Source organism: Oncorhynchus mykiss, chromosome 9 (genome assembly GCF_013265735.2).
Source record: "Oncorhynchus mykiss isolate Arlee chromosome 9, USDA_OmykA_1.1, whole genome shotgun sequence".
Classification (NCBI taxonomy): domain Eukaryota; kingdom Metazoa; phylum Chordata; class Actinopteri; order Salmoniformes; family Salmonidae; genus Oncorhynchus; species Oncorhynchus mykiss.
The window spans coordinates 62148445-62167983 of NC_048573.1; the positions used below are offsets into that span (position 1 = coordinate 62148445).

At 41.9% G+C, this 19539-nt stretch overlaps 1 protein-coding gene across 1 annotated transcript in view; it reads right to left on the bottom strand.

Moving 5' to 3' along the window:
- LOC110532587 (von Willebrand factor A domain-containing protein 5B1) overlaps positions 1-14657 on the bottom strand; it is a 57467-nt gene extending 42810 nt beyond the window's left edge. The window contains exons 1-7 of the mRNA XM_036988601.1: positions 14193-14657; positions 13215-13372; positions 12857-12988; positions 7994-8118; positions 6098-6274; positions 1851-1961; positions 1151-1353 (exon numbers count right to left, since the gene is read on the bottom strand). Coding sequence (XP_036844496.1) covers positions 1151-1353; positions 1851-1961; positions 6098-6274; positions 7994-8118; positions 12857-12988; positions 13215-13372; positions 14193-14590 — 1304 coding nt within the window. The 5' untranslated portion in view covers positions 14591-14657. The remainder of the gene's footprint in view (positions 1-1150; positions 1354-1850; positions 1962-6097; positions 6275-7993; positions 8119-12856; positions 12989-13214; positions 13373-14192) is intronic.
- Positions 14658-19539: the final 4882 nt, after the last annotated feature.

Consider the following 19539-nt stretch of genomic DNA (forward strand, 5'->3'; position numbering starts at 1 on the left):
CTGAACATAACAGTATGCCAGTGGAAGGGAGGACAGTTGCAGGAGACCCTATGAGCTGAACATAACAGTATGCCAGTGGAATGAAGGACAGTAGCAGGAGACCCTATGAGCTGAACATAACAGTATGCCAGTGGAATGAAGGACAGTAGCAGGAGACACTATGAGCTGAACATAACAGTATGCCAGTGGAACGGAGGACAGTAGCAGGAGACACTATGAGCTGAACATAACAGTATGCCAGTGGAAGGGAGGACAGTTGCAGGAGACCCTATGAGCTGAACATAACAGTATGCCAGTGGAATGAAGGACAGTAGCAGGAGACCCTATGAGCTGAACATAACAGTATGCCAGTGGAATGAAGGACAGTAGCAGGAGACACTATGAGCTGAACATAACAGTATGCCAGTGGAACGGAGGACAGTAGCAGGAGACACTATGAGCTGAACATAACAGTATGCCAGTGGAAGGGTGGACCGTATCAGGAGACCCACCTGTGAGTATTATTATGATTTCTCATTGTAGCCAATTCAGTTGCAGTAATTCCGTTACTGATTTTTGGGTAATTCAGTTACCAATTTGGCAATGGAATAACGAGTTTTAATCACTTAATAATTTATAAACTAGATTGATAGCATTAAATATAACTATGTCTACCATCACTTGTTACCTCTGTGAACTTTCATTATCCTCCCACCTCACAAGGGAGAGAAATTAGAAAATATCTTAAAGATATGTTGATTTCTGGTAACGGAATTTCAAGGCACAAGGTAATGTTTCTTAAACTTACAGATGGCAAACATTTGTGTTCATATTAGTGGGCAGGGGTCTCTACTTAAACATTATTGTGTTTTGAAGTATTTCTAATACCTTTTAAGACTTTTTCTGGTAGATGTTATCTAAGACCCGCTTTTCTGTATGTTTATCCAGAAATCAAAAACTTTTCTTAAGATGGAAAATGGTTGGAAAATGTATCTTAATTTCCCCAAAATATAGACTCTTAGCTTTCATTTGACACCCACTTTAATATGCTCCTATGAACTTCACATGTTGGTGCTCATGGGATCTTTTACATGGAAATGTCATAATTTTGAATACGGTAGTCTATAGCAATTGGAGACAACAAAGTTCAGTAAGTTGATGGTGTGTTAACCTGGTGTAGCGTGCATGGCTGCGGACCAGCTCGATGACCTTCCCTGGGTTGCTGACGGCCCCATCTGTGATCAGGAAGAGCATGCGTGGATGACCCACGTGCATGGGTTGCCTCAGGATCCAGTTAAGTGGTGCCAGGATGTTGGTGCCGCCCATGTCAGCTCGGATCTTCCTGATGTACTCACAAGCCATGGTTACTGTTTCCTGAAACATGGAGCGACAGGGGAGAAGCATATTACTAGTCTTGAGTCTCTTGTGACAGACACTTGTAGCTGCCCAGAGAAAAGACAGGGGGGAAGCATATTATAGCAGCATTTATTATAATAATACACACAATAACATTTAGTCATCTAACAGAGGCAGACAAGTGTGTCTGTGAATTATACTCGTACTCCGACTACATTTACAGTTTACCTTTATTGTCATATAGCAGACGCTCTTATCCAGAACGACTTACTGGAGTAATTAGGGTTAAGTGCCTTGCTCAAGGGCACATCTACAGATTTTTCGAACCAGCTATTTTTTGGGATACTGGCCCGCCGCTCTTAATCAGTATGCTACCTGTCACCCCTACCTGTACTACCTGTAGCTGTGAAATCTGTCACGCAAGATTAAGCATTTACTAATAGAGATTTTATCACTGACATGCAGTTCAATAATATTGACCTGAAAAAAGAAACTATGTTCTGCTTTCCTCATACCTCATCATAGCTCTGACTGGTAGAAAACAGTGTTTTGAATGTGGAGCCAAAGCCGATGATGTTGAAGAGACTGGCAGGCACAATGCTCTTCAGGATCACCACCATGGCATCCTGGGAACAGAACAGAAATGATAGAAACACAAGGTCAATACGAAGGAGAGGAGAATGAGAAAAGAGGGAAGGAGATGGAGAGAGATGGAAATGAAAAGGAAAAAGAACAAGACAAGCAGACAAGGCGGTCAATCTTTAAGAAGAGACTCTCTAACAACCAGCCTTATTCACCTGGCTGCAAGTGTTATTCTTGACGTTTAAACATTTTCGGCTGCGGCAGTATGACCAGATTACAATTTTATCTGTCAGCAGGCTAGTTACTATGCACTGGAGAGCGTCTTTGTGTTGCACTAGAGAAGTGCAACATAATCCATTGTGTTATGATTATTATTATTATCTCTGTGTGACAGTGTATTATTAGAAAGTGTATGCTCAATTACAACCATTAATTTCAAGTTTGGCTGTAATCATATTTCACTGTTTTATGTTGTTGTTTTTTTACACCAAATTGTGTATTTAATACCCTTTCTTTGTGAATGTTTCATTTATGTATGACTGAAAAAAATCTAATCAAATCAAAGTTTATTGGTCATTTCAAGAACTGAAAGTTTCTTCAAGTGCAGTCGCAAAAATCATCAAGCGTTATGATGAAACTGGCTCTCATGAGGACCTCCACAGGAAAAGAAGACCCAGAGTTACCTCTGCTGCAGAGGATAAGTTTATTAGAGTTACCAGCCTCAGAAATTGCAGCCCAAAGAAATGCTTCACATAGTTCAAGTAACAGACACATCTCAACTAGAGGTCGGCCGATTAATCGGAATGGCCGATTAATTGGGGCCGATTTCAAGTTTTCATAACAATCGGAAATCGGTATTTTTGGGCGCCGATTTGCCTATTATTACTATATTTTTTTTTTACACCTTTATTTAATATTTATTTAACTTGGCAAGTCAGTTAAGAACACATTCTTATTTTCAATGACGGCCTAGAAACGGTGGGTTAACTGCCTCGTTCAGGGGCAGAACGACAGATTTTCACCTTGTCAGCTCGGGGGATCCAATCTTGCAACCTTACAGTTAACTAGTCCAACGCAATAACGACCTGCCTCTCTCTCATTACACTCCACAAGGAGACTGCTGTTACGCAAATGCAGTAAGCCAAGGTAAGTTGCTAGCTAGCATTAAACTTATCTTATAAAAAACAATCAATCATAATCACTAGTTAACTACACGCGTGTCCTGCGTTGCATATAATCTGACTGAGCATACAAGCATACAAGTATCTAACTGAGCGGTGGTAGGCAGAAGCAGGCGCATAAACATTCATTCAAACAGCACTCTGGTGCGTTTTGCCAGCAGCTCTTCGTTGTGCGTCAAGCATTGCGCTGTTTATGACTTCAAGCCTATCAACTCCCGAGATGAGGCTGGTGTAACCGATGTGAAATGGCTGGCTAGTTAGTGCGCTAATAGCGTTTCAAACTTCACTCGCTCTGAGTGGGGTGGTTGTTTCCCTTGCTCTGCATGGGTAATCCTGCTTCGATGTGGTGGCTGTTGTCGTTGTGTTGCTGGTTCAAACCCAGGGAGGAGCGAGGAGAGGGACGGAAGCTATACTGTTACACTGACAATACTAAAGTGACTATAAGAACATCCAATAGTCAACTGTTAATCAAATACAAACGGTATAGAGGGAAATAGTCCTATAATTCCTATAATAACTACAACCTAAAACTTCTTACCTGGGAATATTGAAGACTCATGTTAAAAGGAACCACCAGCTTTCATATGTTCTCATGTTCTGAGCAAGGAACTGAAACGATAGCTTTCTTACAAAGCACATATTGCACTTTTACTTTCTTCTCCAACACTATGTTTTTGCATTATTTAAACCAAATTGAACATGTTTCATTATTTACTGGAGGCGAAATTGATTTCATTGATGTATTATATTAAGTTAAAATAAGTGTTTATTCACTATTGTTGTAATTGTCATTATTACAAATACATTAAAAAAAATAAAATACAAAAAAATCGGCCAATTGATTTTTTTTACTTATTCAAGGCACACTTAACCTGTATGGCTACCACAGCATTCTGCAGCAACACGCCATCCCACCTGGCTTGCGCTTAGTGGGACTATAATTTGTTTTCAACAGGACAATCACCCAAAACACCTCCAGGCTATGTAAGGGCTATTTGAACAAGAAGGGGAGGGATGGAGTGCTGCATCAGATGTCCTAGCCTCCAATCAACCAACCTCAACCCAATTGAGATAGTTTGGGATGAGGTGGACCGCAGAGTGAAGGAAAAGCAACCAACAAGTGCTCAGCGTATGTGGGAACTCCTTCATGACTGTTGGAAATGCATTCCAGGTGAAGCTGGTTGAGAGAATGCCAAGAGTGTGCAAAGCTGTCATCAAGGCAAAGGGTGGCTACTTTGAATATTCTCATACTGCATAATGTTTTGCCCATTCACCCTCTGAATGGCACACCTACACAATCCATGTTTCAATTGTCTCAAGGCTTAAAAATCCCCCCCCCCCCCCTTCATCTACACTGATTGAAGTGGATTTAACAGGTGACATCAGTAAGGTATTATAGACTAATCAGGTGAATTCAGATAAAAGCTATGTCATGCTTTGTACACTCTGTGTATAATGGTGAAGAGAAAGTAAATCCTGTCATTTCTGTGTTGCTTTGACAAAAGGTTGACAGAAATGACATGATTTCCTTTCTTTTACTCTCTAAAATAAAGAAATTACAACCCTCCTCTGACCCATTGAGGAACAGTAATGGCATTTTCTCTGTCATAAAGCATTCACGTATGAAGCAGTTGTTATATGTAATGGACTTTCTTCATGACATGCAACAATACAGAGAAAGTGGATAGAGAATGTTATAGCAGAGATTGATTAGAGAGTCAGCTCACAGGAAACTTCAATGCTTTTTGTCAATTTCAAGTCGTTGTGTCATAGAAAATCTCCACTGCTCTTTCTCCCACTTTCAAAGGTGCTATCAAATTGGTGCTCGCTAGCATTTTGGGGTCGCTGGCATTTTGGTGTCATAGAAATCTCTCTTTCTCCTTATATTCAGTCAAAGATGCTATCAAATTGGGGCCTGGCATTTTGGGGGTGTTTCTGGCAGATCAAAGAAACCGAGGAGAAATGATTTCATCATCATCGGCCTGACCTGGATGGGTCAGGTCAGACCGATCCCCCCTCAGGAGAGTGAAAATATTTGTCATGGGTCCTCAGATCCTCAAAAGATTTTACAGCTGCACCCGAGAGGATCCTGACGGGTTGCATAACTGCCTGGAATGGCAACTGCTCGGCCTCCGACCGCAAGGCACTACAGATGGTAGTGCGTAAGGTCCAGTACATCATCGGGGCCTAGCTTCCTGCCATCCAGTACCTCTATACCAGGCGGTGTCAGAGGAAGGCCCCAAAAATCGTCAAAGACTCCAGCCACCCTAGTCATAGACGGCAAGCGGTACCGGAGCGCCAAGTCTAGGTCCAAGAGGCTTCTAAACAGTTTCTACCCCCAAGCCATTAGACTCCTGAGCAGCTAATCAAATGGCTACCCAGACTATTTGCACCCCCCCCCCCCCTTTTACACCACTGCAACTAAATTCTTATCTCTTACTTTTTATTTGTTAGGTATTTTCGTAAAACTGCATCATTAGTTAAGGGCTTGTAAGCATTTCACTGTAAGGTCTACGCCTGTTGTATTCGGCGCATGTGACAAATACAATTTGATTTGATTTGATTTAAGTCAGGCTTTGGGGTGTCAGAGGGAGAGGATGCCCATCTCTCCCCAATCAGAAGATTTCTGAGTATGAGTCATGCTGCCCTGCTGTGCATGATAGACCAACAGGGGTTAGTCAAACATCACCACTCTCAGCTCAGTCCAATAATGTAACATTACAGTCAGATGCACTGGAAATAAAGGCCGAGCTGAGATGAGTTTCCATTGACCTTTCCATCAAATGACCAGTGAGTCATTGAGTCATTAATAGCACATCTTACATATCTAATTAGTAAACTATGTTATTCCTTCATAATTCATTCTATTACTTTAGTTGCCCTTAAGTCTCCATCCTCCAGGTTTAGTTTTGCCAAACTACTCAGTTCATTATGTTTATTCCCTTATTAAGAATAGATTACGAATGGGTTTTCAATGTGTTATGAAGTCATGACAGTACCTTGACACAGCTGATGTTGACCCCGCTCATGCTCCCACTGCGGTCGATGAGGAAGATGAACTCTCCATGCACCTTCCTCAGGTCAGAGGTCATGGACTTGAGGTCTGGGCAGAAGTTGAGCATAACCGCAGGGTTGTGGAGGATGTCCTTGTGGAGACGCTTACGAATGATATCCACCTTCACTTTGCCACATGGCCAGAGGATAACATGGTGAGAGAAGTGCTTGAGATCTAGTCTACACATGATCAGAGGATAACATGGTGAGAGGATATCATGGCCACAGGATAACATGGTCAGAGGATAACATGGTCAGAGGATAACGTGGTCAGAGGATAACATGGTCAGAGGATAACGTGGTCAGAGGATAACATGGTCAGAGGATGCAGTAAGAAAATAATGAAATAAAGAGAATGAGATCCCAATCACATCATGCAAGCTTTGAATAAGAGCCATATTCACATACAGCAATGACTTTGTACAAGTCATTTTTTATACATATCTTACATGTCACATCTGATAAGAAAATTATTATAATTGTATTAAAATTAGTTATAGCTCTACAAGGCAGCGTTCCCCTAAACTACAACACAGCTGTTTCCTTCATGCTAAGATCTATTAGATAAAATATTCTAACAATAAAATATTCTCCATACGGAACGTTTTTGATAAGCTGATTTCAGCTATGCTTCTTAAATAAACATGCATAATTCAAGGAAATTATGGTTGGGAATTTGTTTAAAATGACACCCAAATGATTTGAAAGAGAAAGGACACTCAATCAACTGGTGCATGTGTTCTTGCAGGTAGAAATTCCAAGCAGAACACTGAGGACTTTTTGTGGTTTCCATAGTAACCCCTTTTTATCCCACACATCATTTTAGGCTAAGTGTCCTCTCTCTCCCTCCCATTGAGGTCTACTGGTCACTTAAGGATGTAATTGTATCTACCACCGTAGTGCCATTCAGACATGTGGAGAATAAGGTACAATCTGTACCGACACGATTTCACGTCAAGAAAAATAATAAACTCACCATTCAAACAACATACTGTAACTCCAATGTGTATCATTCATGTGTGGTTTTAAAATGATCTCAGAGAGGTTGAAATAAATCAATTGCTTTCATATAATAATAAAGGACACAGGAATACTGGAATGCACTACCAATACAGGCCAAACCAGGTCTAACAAATCACACAAAACTGGCAAAAGGTGTGGATACGCAGCCCGTACGAAAATAAATTGCAGTCAGAGTGCAGTATAACTGCCGTACACTGTAGTATAACTGCAGTACACTAGTATAACTGTAGTACACTGTAGTATAACTGTAGTCAGTGTGCAGTATAACTGCAGTACACTGTAGTATAACTGTAGTCAGAGTGCAGTATGACTGCTGTACACTGTAGAATAACTGTAGTCAGAGTAGTATACTCTGCAGTATACTTCAAGTACTGGGTCCAAAATAACACAGTTTATTTTGCAGTATAAGCGCAGTACACTGTAGTATAAATGTAGTTAATATGCAGTATAACTGCAGTACGCTTCAAGTACTGCGTCGAAAACAACACAGTTTATTTTGCAGTGTAACTGCAGTTCAACTGCAGTACATTGCAGTTATTCTGCAATTACTGCATCCAAAATACCCCAGTCGACTGCAGTTACTGCACTTTTACTTTAGTTTCAGAACTGCTATCTTTTCTTATAAGAGAGGTCTCATTATCTGTTGTTATTGAATATTCATGACGCTATATGCTTTTCTTCTCTAATTATAAGCAGCATCTTGCCATTTTACAAAGCCTCTTTAATCTATATGAGTCCTCTCAGACAGCTGTTTCTTTGTCACTCAATAAGGCTACTGGGTAAAACGCAGATCACATCAGATCAGATGCAGCACTCACTTTCTTTTCATTACTGGAGTCCTTCTTGATGGCCTTGATGTAGTCACTCTTCCCTGTAAGGTGTTCATCGTACTCCTCCAGTGTCATGTCTCCATCCTCAATCAGCACAAGAGGCAGATGAGGATCTAGTAGGAAACAATGGGCACTAGACTAATATGGTACAGTATCACCTTGACAACAAGCAGGTTTCAGTATGAGCCATAACACTGATAGAAGGGTACAATATGCAATTCCTGCAAACATCTGTCAGAGAAAAGGCAGACGTGGCCAAGTAGTATATATTTCTGTCACAGACTAATCTTGGTTAACCCATAACTAAAGTCTTGCGTAATTGGTCAGGTGCTCAATTAAGTTCTGGGTGTTTAAAGAAGTGATAGAATGAGGAGCGGAACCGTAACGAAGAGCTCCTCCCACTCTCGTTGCAAGTTACAGGCAAGTCTATGGGCCAAATGTCCCCTCCCCTTCCATAATTTAAAAAAATGCTATTACTTGCGAAATCGTGATTTGTCCTGAGCACAGGAACTAATGCTGCTTGTTATCTCACGCATCCCATTTTATCATGACAGATACAGTGGGGCAAAAAAGTATTTAGTCAGCCACCAATTGTGCAAGTTCTCCCATTTAAAAAGATGAGAGAGGCCTGTAATTTTCATCATAGGTACACTTCAACTATGACAGACAAAATGAGAAAAACAATCCAGAAAATCACATTGTAGGATTTTTAATGAATGTATTTGTAAATTATGGTGGAAAATAAGTATTTGGTCACCTACAAACAAGCAAGATTTCTGGCTCTCACAGACCTGTAACTCGTTACCTGTATTAATGGCACCTGTTTGAACTTGTTATTAGTATAAAAGACACATGTCCACAACATCAAACAGTCACACTCCAAACTCCACTATGGACAAGACCAAAGAGCTGTCAAAGGACACCAGAAACAAAATTGTAGACCTGCACCAGGCTGGGAAGACTGAATCTGCAATAGCTAAGTAGCTTGGTTTGAAGAAATCAACTGTGGGAGCAATTATTAGGAAATGGAAGACATACAAGACCACTGATAATCACCCTCGATCTGGGGCTCCACGCAAGATCTCACCCCGTGGGGTCAAAATGATCACAAGAACGGTGAGCAAAAATCCCAGAACCACACGGGGGAGACCTAGTGAATAACCTGCAGAGAGCTGGGACCAAAGTAACAAAGCCTACCTTCAATAACACACTATGCCGCCAGGGACTCAAATCCTGCAGTGCCAATGTGTCCCCCTGCTTAAGCCAGTACATGACCAGGCCCGTCTGAAGTTTGCTAGAGAGCATTTGGATGATCCAGAAGAAGATTGGGAGAATGTCATACGGTCAGATGAAACCAAAATATAACTTTTTGGTAAAAACTCAACTCGTCGTGTTTGGAGGACAAAGAATGCTGAGTTGCATCCAAAGGACACTATACCTACTGTGAAGCATGGGGTGGAAACATCATGCTTTGGGGCTGTTTTTCTGCAAAGGGACAAGGACGACTGATCCGTGTAAAGGAAAGAATGAATGGGGCCATGTATCGTGAGATTTTGAGTGAAAACCTCCTTCCATCAGCAAGGGCATTGAAAATGAAACGTGGATGTGTCTTTCAGCATGACAATGATCCCAAACACACCGCCCGGGCAATGAAGGAGTGGCTTCGTAAGAAGCATTTCAAAGTCCTGGAGTGGCCTAGCCAGTCTCCAGATCTCAACCCCATAGAAAATCTTTGGAGGGAGTTGAAAGTCCGTGTTGCCCAGCAACAGCTCCAAAACATCACTGCTCTAGAGGAGATCTGCATGGAGGAATGGGCCAAAATACCAGCAACAGTGTGTGAAAACCTTGTGAAGACTTACAGAAAACGTTTGACCTCTGTCATTGCCAACAAAGGGTATATAACAAAGTATTGAGATAAACTTTTGTTATTGACCAAATACTTATTTTCCACCATAATTTGCAAATAAATTCATTACAAATCCTACAATGTGATTTTCTGGATTTTTCTTTCTCATTTTGTCTGTCATAGTTGAAGTGTACCTATGATGAAAATTACAGGCCTCTTTCATATTTTTAAGTGGGAGAACTTGCACAATTGGTGGCTGACTAAATACTTTTTTGCCCCACTGTATATGGTACCATTTATGCTTACGTAGTCTGTCCATGATTAGTCACAGACTAAGGTCCCTCTTGGATTTTGATTCCAGAGAAATGCTGTTGCTGTCAAGTCAATATCCCAGCTCCACTACTGTGATTAAAAGTGCTTTGCTATTTTCTGCTCATATTCTTCTCTCCACAGGCATCCCTCAATACATCTCTCTGCAGTGAAGTTCATGGCGAGCGGTTTTTATTGACCATTTAGTAAATCAAGCTTTTGATGAAAACCGTCCAACAATCACTTTTCAAAATCATTTGAAGTTAATTTCACTATGCAAAAACTGAGGGAAAACTGCTTCCGGCAAGCACTCCATACATCTCTCTATTGCCATGGCCATCTGGTTGTGCTCAGCAGTCTCCTTGATGAGATTGAAACCCCAGTCCCACAGTGGACTGAATTGAATTGCACAGCCAGCCACTGGCCCTAGGGCCGTAAACAAAGCCATCTCTTTAGAGCCTTATTGGACAAGCAATCTGGCGACTCATTCCTGCCTCTGGGAGACAACTGGCCCAGGCAGAGATTAAGACAACCAGGAGAGGACTAAGATAGAGAAGGAGAGAAAAAGGTGGGTGGGGGTTTAAAGAAAGAGAGAGAGAGAGAAGAAAGTAAGGATAGAGAGAGATATATATACAGTATATACTGTATATATGTAACAGTATAACTTTAGACCGTCCCCTCGCCCATACCCGGGCGCGAACCAGGGACCCTCTGCACACATCAACAACAGTCACCCACGAAGCATCGTTACCCATCGCTCCACAAAAGCCGCGGCCCTTTCAGAGCAAGGGGAACCACTACTTCAAGGTCTCAGAGCAAGTAACGTCACCGATTGAAACGCTATTTAACGCGCACTGCTAACTAAGCTAGCCGTTTCACATCTGTTACATATATACACTACCGGTCAAAAGTTTTATAACACCTACTCATTTAAGGGTGTTTCTTTATTTTTACTATTTTTTATATTGTAGAATAATAGTTTAGACATCAAAACTATGAAATAACAAATATGGAATCATGATAAGATAGCGCCGAAGAGGATGGATGACGTTTTACCAACTGTGGTATTTTGTTCGTTTTTCTGCGTTATTTGTAACTTGTTTTTTTAACTTATTTTGTACATAATGTTGCTGCTAGCATCTTATGACCGAAAATAACTTCTGGACATCAGAACAGCGATTACTCACCTCGAACTGGAAGAAGCTTTTTCCTTTTTCCTTTTAATGAGTCCGACAAGAAGGATATACTGCTTTCCCCGGAACAGGCCCAAATCCCTGTCATTTCCGTGAAGAAAAGACGGAGGAAAAGGGGTCGCAGGTCGGGCTGCCTTCTGAGAATCCGTAGGCGAACGAGTAAACTCCCACTACCATCCGTTCTATTGGCTAACGTGCAATCATTGGAAAATAAAATGTATGAACTACGATTAAGATTATCCTACCAACGGGACATTAAAAACTGTAATATATTATGTTTAATCGAGTTGTGGCTGAACGACGACACAGATAATATAGAGCTTGCGGAATTTTCCATGCACAGGCAGAACAGAGAAGCTACGTCTGGTAAGACGAGGGGTGGGGGTGGGGTGTGTGTTTATTTGTCAATAACAGCTGGTGCACGATGTCTAATATTAAATAAGTCTTGAGGTATTGCTCGCCTTATGATAAGCTGTAGGCCACACTATCTACCAAGAGAGTTCTCATCTATATTATTTGTAGCCGTCTATTTACCACCGCAGTCCGATGCTGGCACTAAGACTGCACTTAACCAACTCTATGAAGCCATAATCAAATAAGAAAATGCTCATCCAGAAGCGGCGTTCCTAGTGGCCGGGGACTTTAATGCAGTCAAACTTAAATCATGTTTACCACATTTCTACCAGCATGTCACATGTGCAGCCAGAGGGGAAAAAAACTCTAGACCACCTTTACTCCACACAGAGACGCGTACAAAGCTTTCCCCCACCCTCCATTTGGCAAATCTGACAAAAAATTCTATCCTCCTGATTCCTGCTTACAAGCAAAAACTAAAGCAGGAAGCACCAGTGACTCGCTCAATACGGAACTGGTCAGATGACGCAGATGCTATGCTACAGGACTGTTTTGCTAGCACAGACTGGAATATATTCCGAGATTTATCCAATGGCGTTCAGGAGTATACCACCTCAGTCATCGGCTTCATCAATAAGTGCCTCAACGACATCATCCCCACAGTGACCGTACGTACATATCCCAACCAGAAGCCATGGATTACAGGCAACATCCGCATTGAGCTAAAGGCTAGAGCTGCCACTTTCAAGGAGCGGGACACTAATCCGGACACTTATAAGAAATCCCGCTATGCCCTCAGACAAAGGCTGATGACTCAACTCCTGTGTGATCTGATTAACTGTCCACATATAAATAACAGGGCGAATTGTTTGCAGCAGATAGTCAATGATTTTCCCACAAGCACTGACTTTGCTGATGAATACTTTGTTGAGGGAAAATGTACATGATACGATTGTGATGTGTCATTCTCTCACTTAGCTATCCAGTCGCTCTGTATAAGAGCATCTGCTAAATGACTAAAACGTAAAATATAAAATGTAACACTGGCCTATTCTGTGTATGTGATATTGTATTTGAAGAGGTGTGAGTAATGGTAGTCCCTGGCAGGCTATATGGTGGGTGGTGTGTCCACAACAGTACAGTACCCACCACTGGGGTAGATGATGATCTCCACAGGGCAGTCGTAGGTGTACTTGTCAGCGAGTGTGATGACGACGCTGGTGGCTGAGCGGGCCAGGGGGTCTGCGTCTGCCCGGATGGCATGAGAGGGGCTTTCCACACCTGCACAAAGACACCTCTAAAGCATCTACAGTGTAGAATAAACAGTGGAATCACATGAAAATACTAGAACAAGATATCACAAAAAAACTCAAATGAATCTTGTTTGTGTGAACAGAGGTAGCTTTGTACTCATAGAGGAAAGATGTCTGTTGGTCAGTGGAACATAAATTGTATTATAATACAAATAAACTGCACCGTGTAGATGGTTGTATGTTGTGTCTCTGACCTGCAAGGAGATACGGGGCTCTGATCTCCAACTGGAAGCTAAACTCATAGTCAATGGAGTTGATGGCCTCTTCCTCCAGCAGCTGGGCCATGTACAGCTGGGGGGTGATAGGAGTCTGCTCATTTGGATCCAGGGCACAATTATGCCTGCTGCCCCTCCTGTGCAAGAAAATACCACAATATAAAATCATAGTAATTTAATTTATAGTCTTGTTGTCACATCTACTCCCGCTCCTCCCCTCCGGCTTCAACGTTGCCGGTTTACTAACCACAGGTCCTGGGAACCATCATTACGCGGACCTGGCATTCATCATTAAGCACACCTGGACTCCATTACCTCACTCATTACCTCCCCTTTATCTGACACTCTCTTAGGTTCTTTCCCCAGGCATTATTGTTTCTGTTGTTCATGTCTAGACGCTACTCCTATGTTGTATCGTTCCATGTTTTTTATATTAAACTTACCACCTGCACCTGCTTCTCGACTCCCAGCGTCTATGTTACACTTGTCCACCAATCGGCTATCTCTCTGTCTGTGTTATTATTCTTTTTTTAATTTAACCTTTTTAACTAGGCAAGTCAGTTAAGAACACATTCTTATTTACAATGATGGCCTACACCGGCCAAACCCGGACGACGCTGGGCCAATTGTGCGCCGCCCTATGGGACTACCAATCACAGCCAGTTGTGATACAGCCTGGATTCAAACCAGGGTGTCTGTAGTGACGCCTCTAGTACTGCGATGCAGTGCCTTAGACCGCTGCACCACTCGGGAGCCCAACATTTGAAATAATTGATGTCTGATGCAGGCATGCTGTGAATAACTTAACCTCCAAGTTACCAGTTAAAGTTTCCTTTAAAGATCAAAATGGCACTATAGAGTTTTGATTTGGACAAGACAGCATTGACATTCAGCTGTGGCACAGTGGTGACATTCAGTTGTGGTTATGATGATGACACTCTGTCATGGTATTCTTACGCTCTGTTGTGGAAGTTTGGGGAGAGTCCCTGCTCCTCGTTGATGGTTCTCTGGACCCTGGGGGTGCACACGGTGGGTGAGGTGACCCGGATACCCCCGTTGGGCAGGGTGGGCAGCTCAGAGGAGGTGCTGACCAACACGTTGACCGTCTCCAGAGGGGGGATGACCCCCAGGTTCACCACCAACACTGTCCTCTCCAAGTCCTCATCCAGCACAATATGTCCTGGAATACCATAGCAGAACAACTCACATACATGGTAATGTTTTGTATTTTTCAGAGAAATGTTATCCTTATTGATTAGACTAGGAATCAAGATAGTTGGACCCAAAACCACAAGCCTGGTCTCTGTTTGTGCTGTCTTTCCATCTCCTATTGTCATTGTCACACGAATGACCATAGGAGTTGGCAAGACAGTGCAAACAGATCTGGGACCAAACTACACAACCACTGACCACAGCACTTCACACGAGACCCATCCTACCACTGCCACTCTGAAGGGCACCATTAGTTGTAGTGCAGCAATCAAAGTAACAGTCATCAATCTTGGACTTGTCTTTGATTTGCACGGTTATTATCTGGTTGGAGATCATAGCTTCAAATCCCACAACGGTAGAGCATTCTTCCAGCGGGTAAATGAAGACTCCTACAACAAATACAGTTAACATTAACCAAAACAGGCAATTAACCAAAACAGGCAATTAAGTAAAACTAACCAACCAAACTAACTAAAAGTAATGATTGATATTGAGAAGCACTGTGGAAGCTCTGGAGACTACCTCAGAGACAAGGGAAGGAAATTCAGAATCATAATTCTAAACACACTTGTATAAGGCCGCCAGAGAATGTTCATGATAACTTTTATATTTGTAACAACAAATGAGGTTCTCACCCTCAATTGGATTGTCCTCAAAGTTATTGTAGGTCATGGATGCTGTCAGGGCCAGAGTGTAACCTCTGACACAGGAAGTGATCTCACAGACACTGAGAGGCAGAGCATTCTGACTCCCCTTGTTGATCAGGCCTGGCATGATGAGTTTCTTTTCATTGCCAATCATAGACAGAGGGTAAAAAACATAATGTTCAGAATATTTTTTTTAAACTTGTACAATAATTCAACAAACAAGCAAACATCAGTATAAGTCTAGCTCTGATATCCTCACCCTTGCATTGTTGTCCAGCAATAAAATCAAAGACAACAGTAAGGGCCTTTTTAGTGCCTTTGAAGTAGAATCATGTCTTTTGCTGTCCAGAATTCTGATCAGCAAAAACATTACATCCCTGCAGAGCAGGCCCAGACAATAAAACCACAGGAGAATTCAAACTATCAGTTCAGTCCTTGTATGCTTAGACTATGCTTAGACTACAAAGGCGATTGGTGAAAATGAAAACAAAAACATTAGAGAGAGATTTTTTTTAATGTAGTATGGTTGGGGGCCTCTGATCTACTGTACATTGTCATGATGTTGCCCTCTTTGGGTACAGCAAGCCCCATACCCCTCTCCCTGCCTCCCCCTTGCTTCCTTCAACTAGGCTGCTGTGGTCAGAGAGAGGTCGTAAATTCCTGAGGAGAAGACCCTGCCTCATGGCCACACAGTATAAGAGACAGAGTGAATTTTCATAGAGAACAAAGGAATTTCTTCCACCTCACAGAACTTGAGATCCGAACAAATTTCATGTTCCGGAGAAAGTATAAAAGATTGGCGAAGAATCCAGCCACGAACTGGTCCGTTTGTTACAACTTGTGGAAGCTCATGGGAGATGGTGTGGCCACATTACCATAACACTGTTTATATAATAGCCTCAGATATGAGGTTTACATCTAATTGTTGTATAAGATGAATGAGTGAGTATGATACTATTTGTGAAATTGTGTAATGTGATTTTGGACTGTTTAATGAAGGAAACTCCAATTATCTTTTGAGTTGAACTAAATCAGAGGACCACCCCTGAGCCCAGTTAGGGTCAGGCATCCTGGGACAGCCCCTTTTCTGCAATTCCGAATAAAACCCAACTTTTAGAAATTCTCAAGTAGATCATGTTTCTCTCAATCACAGGAGTACAAAGGTTGCAGACCATTGCTGAATCTTTTAACCATACCACGTGGTTAACTTTTTATGGCTGCCGGGGCAGTATTGAGTAGCTTGGATGAAAAGGTGCCCATATCAAATGGCCTGCTCCTCAGTCATAGTTGCTAATATTTGCATATTATTATTCGTATTGGATAGAAAACACTCTGAAGTTTCTAAAACTGTTTGAATGATGACTGTGAGTATAACAGAACTCATATTGGCAGGCAAATCAAAATAGGAAGTCAGAAATCTGAGCTTGTATGTATTCACCAGAGTCGCAAATGAAATCCCCTTGAGATATGAATGATGTTGCACTGCCTAGGGGTTCCGCCATCAACCATCAATAGAAATTATAATGAGGCTTCTATGTTGTTGTGGGAGTGAATGAGAGCAGAATATATCAGCTGTCCATCATGCAGCCATTTTGTGATCCCACTTTTTCCTCATGGTAGTCACTTGCGTTCCATGGCTCACGAAGACAAGGAGGAATACTCCGGTTGGAACTTTATTGAAGCTATATGTAAAAAACATCCTAATGATTGATTCTGTACTTAGTTTGAAATGTTTCTTTGACCGGTAATATCACTTTTTAAAGTTTTTGTCCGATATAACGCTGACCAGAATTAGCGTTTAGATATGTATACCAAACGCTCTAACAAAATAAGGTATTTGGACATAAATAACAGACATTTTCGAACAAAACAAACATTTATTGTGGACCTGGGATTCCTGGAATGCTTTCTGATGTAGATCATCAAAGGTAAGGGAATATTTATCATGTAATTTCTTGTTTATGTTGAAGCCATCTTTGCGGCTGTGGTGTTTTTAAATTGAGCTCCGTCTCAGATTATTGCATGCATTTCTTTTTCCGTAAAGTTTTTTTGAAATCTGACACAGCGGTTGCATTAAGGAGAGGTATATCTATAATTCCATGTGTATAACTATATTATCATCTACATTTATGATGAGTATTTCTGTTGAATGATGTGGCTATGCAAAATCACTTGATGTTTTTGGAACTGGTAATGTAAACTCAGACTTTTTAAAATATAAATATGAACTTTATCAAACAAAACATGCATGTATTGTGTAACATGAGGTCCAATGAGTGTCATTTGATGAAGATAATTCAAGGTTAGTGATTAATTTTATCTTTATTTCTGGTTTTTCTGAATGCTATATTTTGCTGGAAAATGGCTGTGCTTATTGTGGTTTGGTGGAGACCTAACATAATCGTTTGTAGTGCTTTCACTGAAAAGCCTATTTGAAATCGGACACTTTGTTGGGATTAACAACGAAAATAGATTTAAAATGATATAAGACACATATGTTTTAGGAATTGTAATTATGAGATTTAATTAATTACAGTTACATGATTAATAATGTTGATCGCGTAATACTAATTACAGAGAATCTCTGATAAAAACTAAGTCTTCAATTTAATGATAGTAAAGACACAACAACATGCAAGGCAAAGGCAGCAAGTGAAGACCTATACATTTTTCAAGGTTATATTCAAGACACAACATTTCAAATTCCCACTATAGAAAAAGCATGACTCATCCATCAAACAGATGATCTACACCAAGGTGGACTGGTCTGGTAGAATATTGCATGAATGAGGGTGCAAGATGAGATTGGGCTGTGAGAAGTGGCCAATGCTTATGGCCGACCTGTATTTTCATGCAAATGTCATCCTACAGTGCATTCGGGAAGTATTCAGACCCCTTGACTTTTTCCATATTGTGTTACATTACAGCCTTGTTCTAAAATTGGTAAGATCGTTTTTTCCCCCCATCAATCTACACAGAATAACCCAGAATGACAAAGCAAAAATAGGTTTTCAGACATTTTTGCAAATGTATATGAAAAAAACCCTGAAATATCACATTTACATAAATATTCAGACCCTTTACTCAGTACTTTGTTAAAGCACCTTCGGCAGCAACTACAGCCTTGAGTCTTCATTGGGTATGACGCTACAAGCTTGGTACACCTATATTTGGGGAGTTTCTCCCATTCCTTTCTGCAGATCCTCTTAAGCTCTATCCGGCTGGATGGGGAGCGTTGCTGCACAGCTATTTTCAGGTCTCTTCCAGAGATGTTCGATCGGGTTCAAGTCTGGGCCACTCAAAGACAGAGACTTGTCCCGAAGCTACTCCTGTAGGAAGGTGAACCTTCGCTCCAGTCTGAAGTTCTGAGCGCTCTGGAGCAGGCTTTCATTAAGAATCTCTCTGTACTTTGCTCCGTTCATCTTTGCCTTGATCTTGACTAATCTCCCAGTCCCTGCCGCTGAAAAACATCCTCATAGCATGATGCGGCCACCACCATGTTTCACCGTAGGGATGGTGCCAGGTTTCCTTCAGATGTGACGCTACGCATTCAGGCCAAAGAGTTGTCATGGTCTGAGAGTCTTTAGGTGCCTTTTGGCAAACTCCAAGTGAGCTGTCATATGCCGTTTTTACTGAGAAGTGGCTTCCGTCCGGCCTTGGTCACCTCCCTGAACAAGGCCCTTCTCCCCCGATTGTTCAGTTTGGCCGGATGGCCAGCTCAAGCAGAGTCTTGGTGGTTCCAAACGAAGGATGGAGGCCACTGTGTTCTTGGGGACCTTCAATGCTGCAGAAATGTTTTGGTATTCTTCCCCAGATCTTTGCCTCGACACAATCCTGTCTCTGAGCTCTACGGAAAATTCCTTCAACCTCATGGCCTGGTTTTTACTCTGACATGCACTGTCAACTGTGGGACCTTGGTTAGGGGCGCTGTACTGCAGCGCTAGCTGTCTGGGTTCGCGCCCAGGCTCTGTCGTAACCGGCCACGACCAAGAGGTCCGTGGGGCGACGCACAATTGGCCTAGCGTCGTCCGGGTTAGGGAGGGTTTGGCCGGTAGGGAAATCCTTGTCTCATCGCGCACCAGCGACTCCAGCAGCGGGCTGGGCGCAGTGCGCGCTAACCATGGTTGCCAGGTGCATGGTGTTTCCTCCGACACATTGGTGCGGCTGGCTTCCAGGTTGGATGGCGCTGTGTTAAGAAGCAGTGCGGCTTGGTTGGGTTGTGTATCGGAGGACGCATGACTTTCAACCTTCGTCTCTCCCGAGCCCGTACGGGAGTTGTAGCGATGAGATAAGATAGTAGCTACTAACAACAATTGGATACCACGAAATTGGGAGAAAAAGGGGTAAAATTTAAAAAAAATCTATATAAATATATATATATATATATAATATTCATCGATTGTAGAATAAGGCTGTAATTTGATTTGATTTAACTTAACAAAATG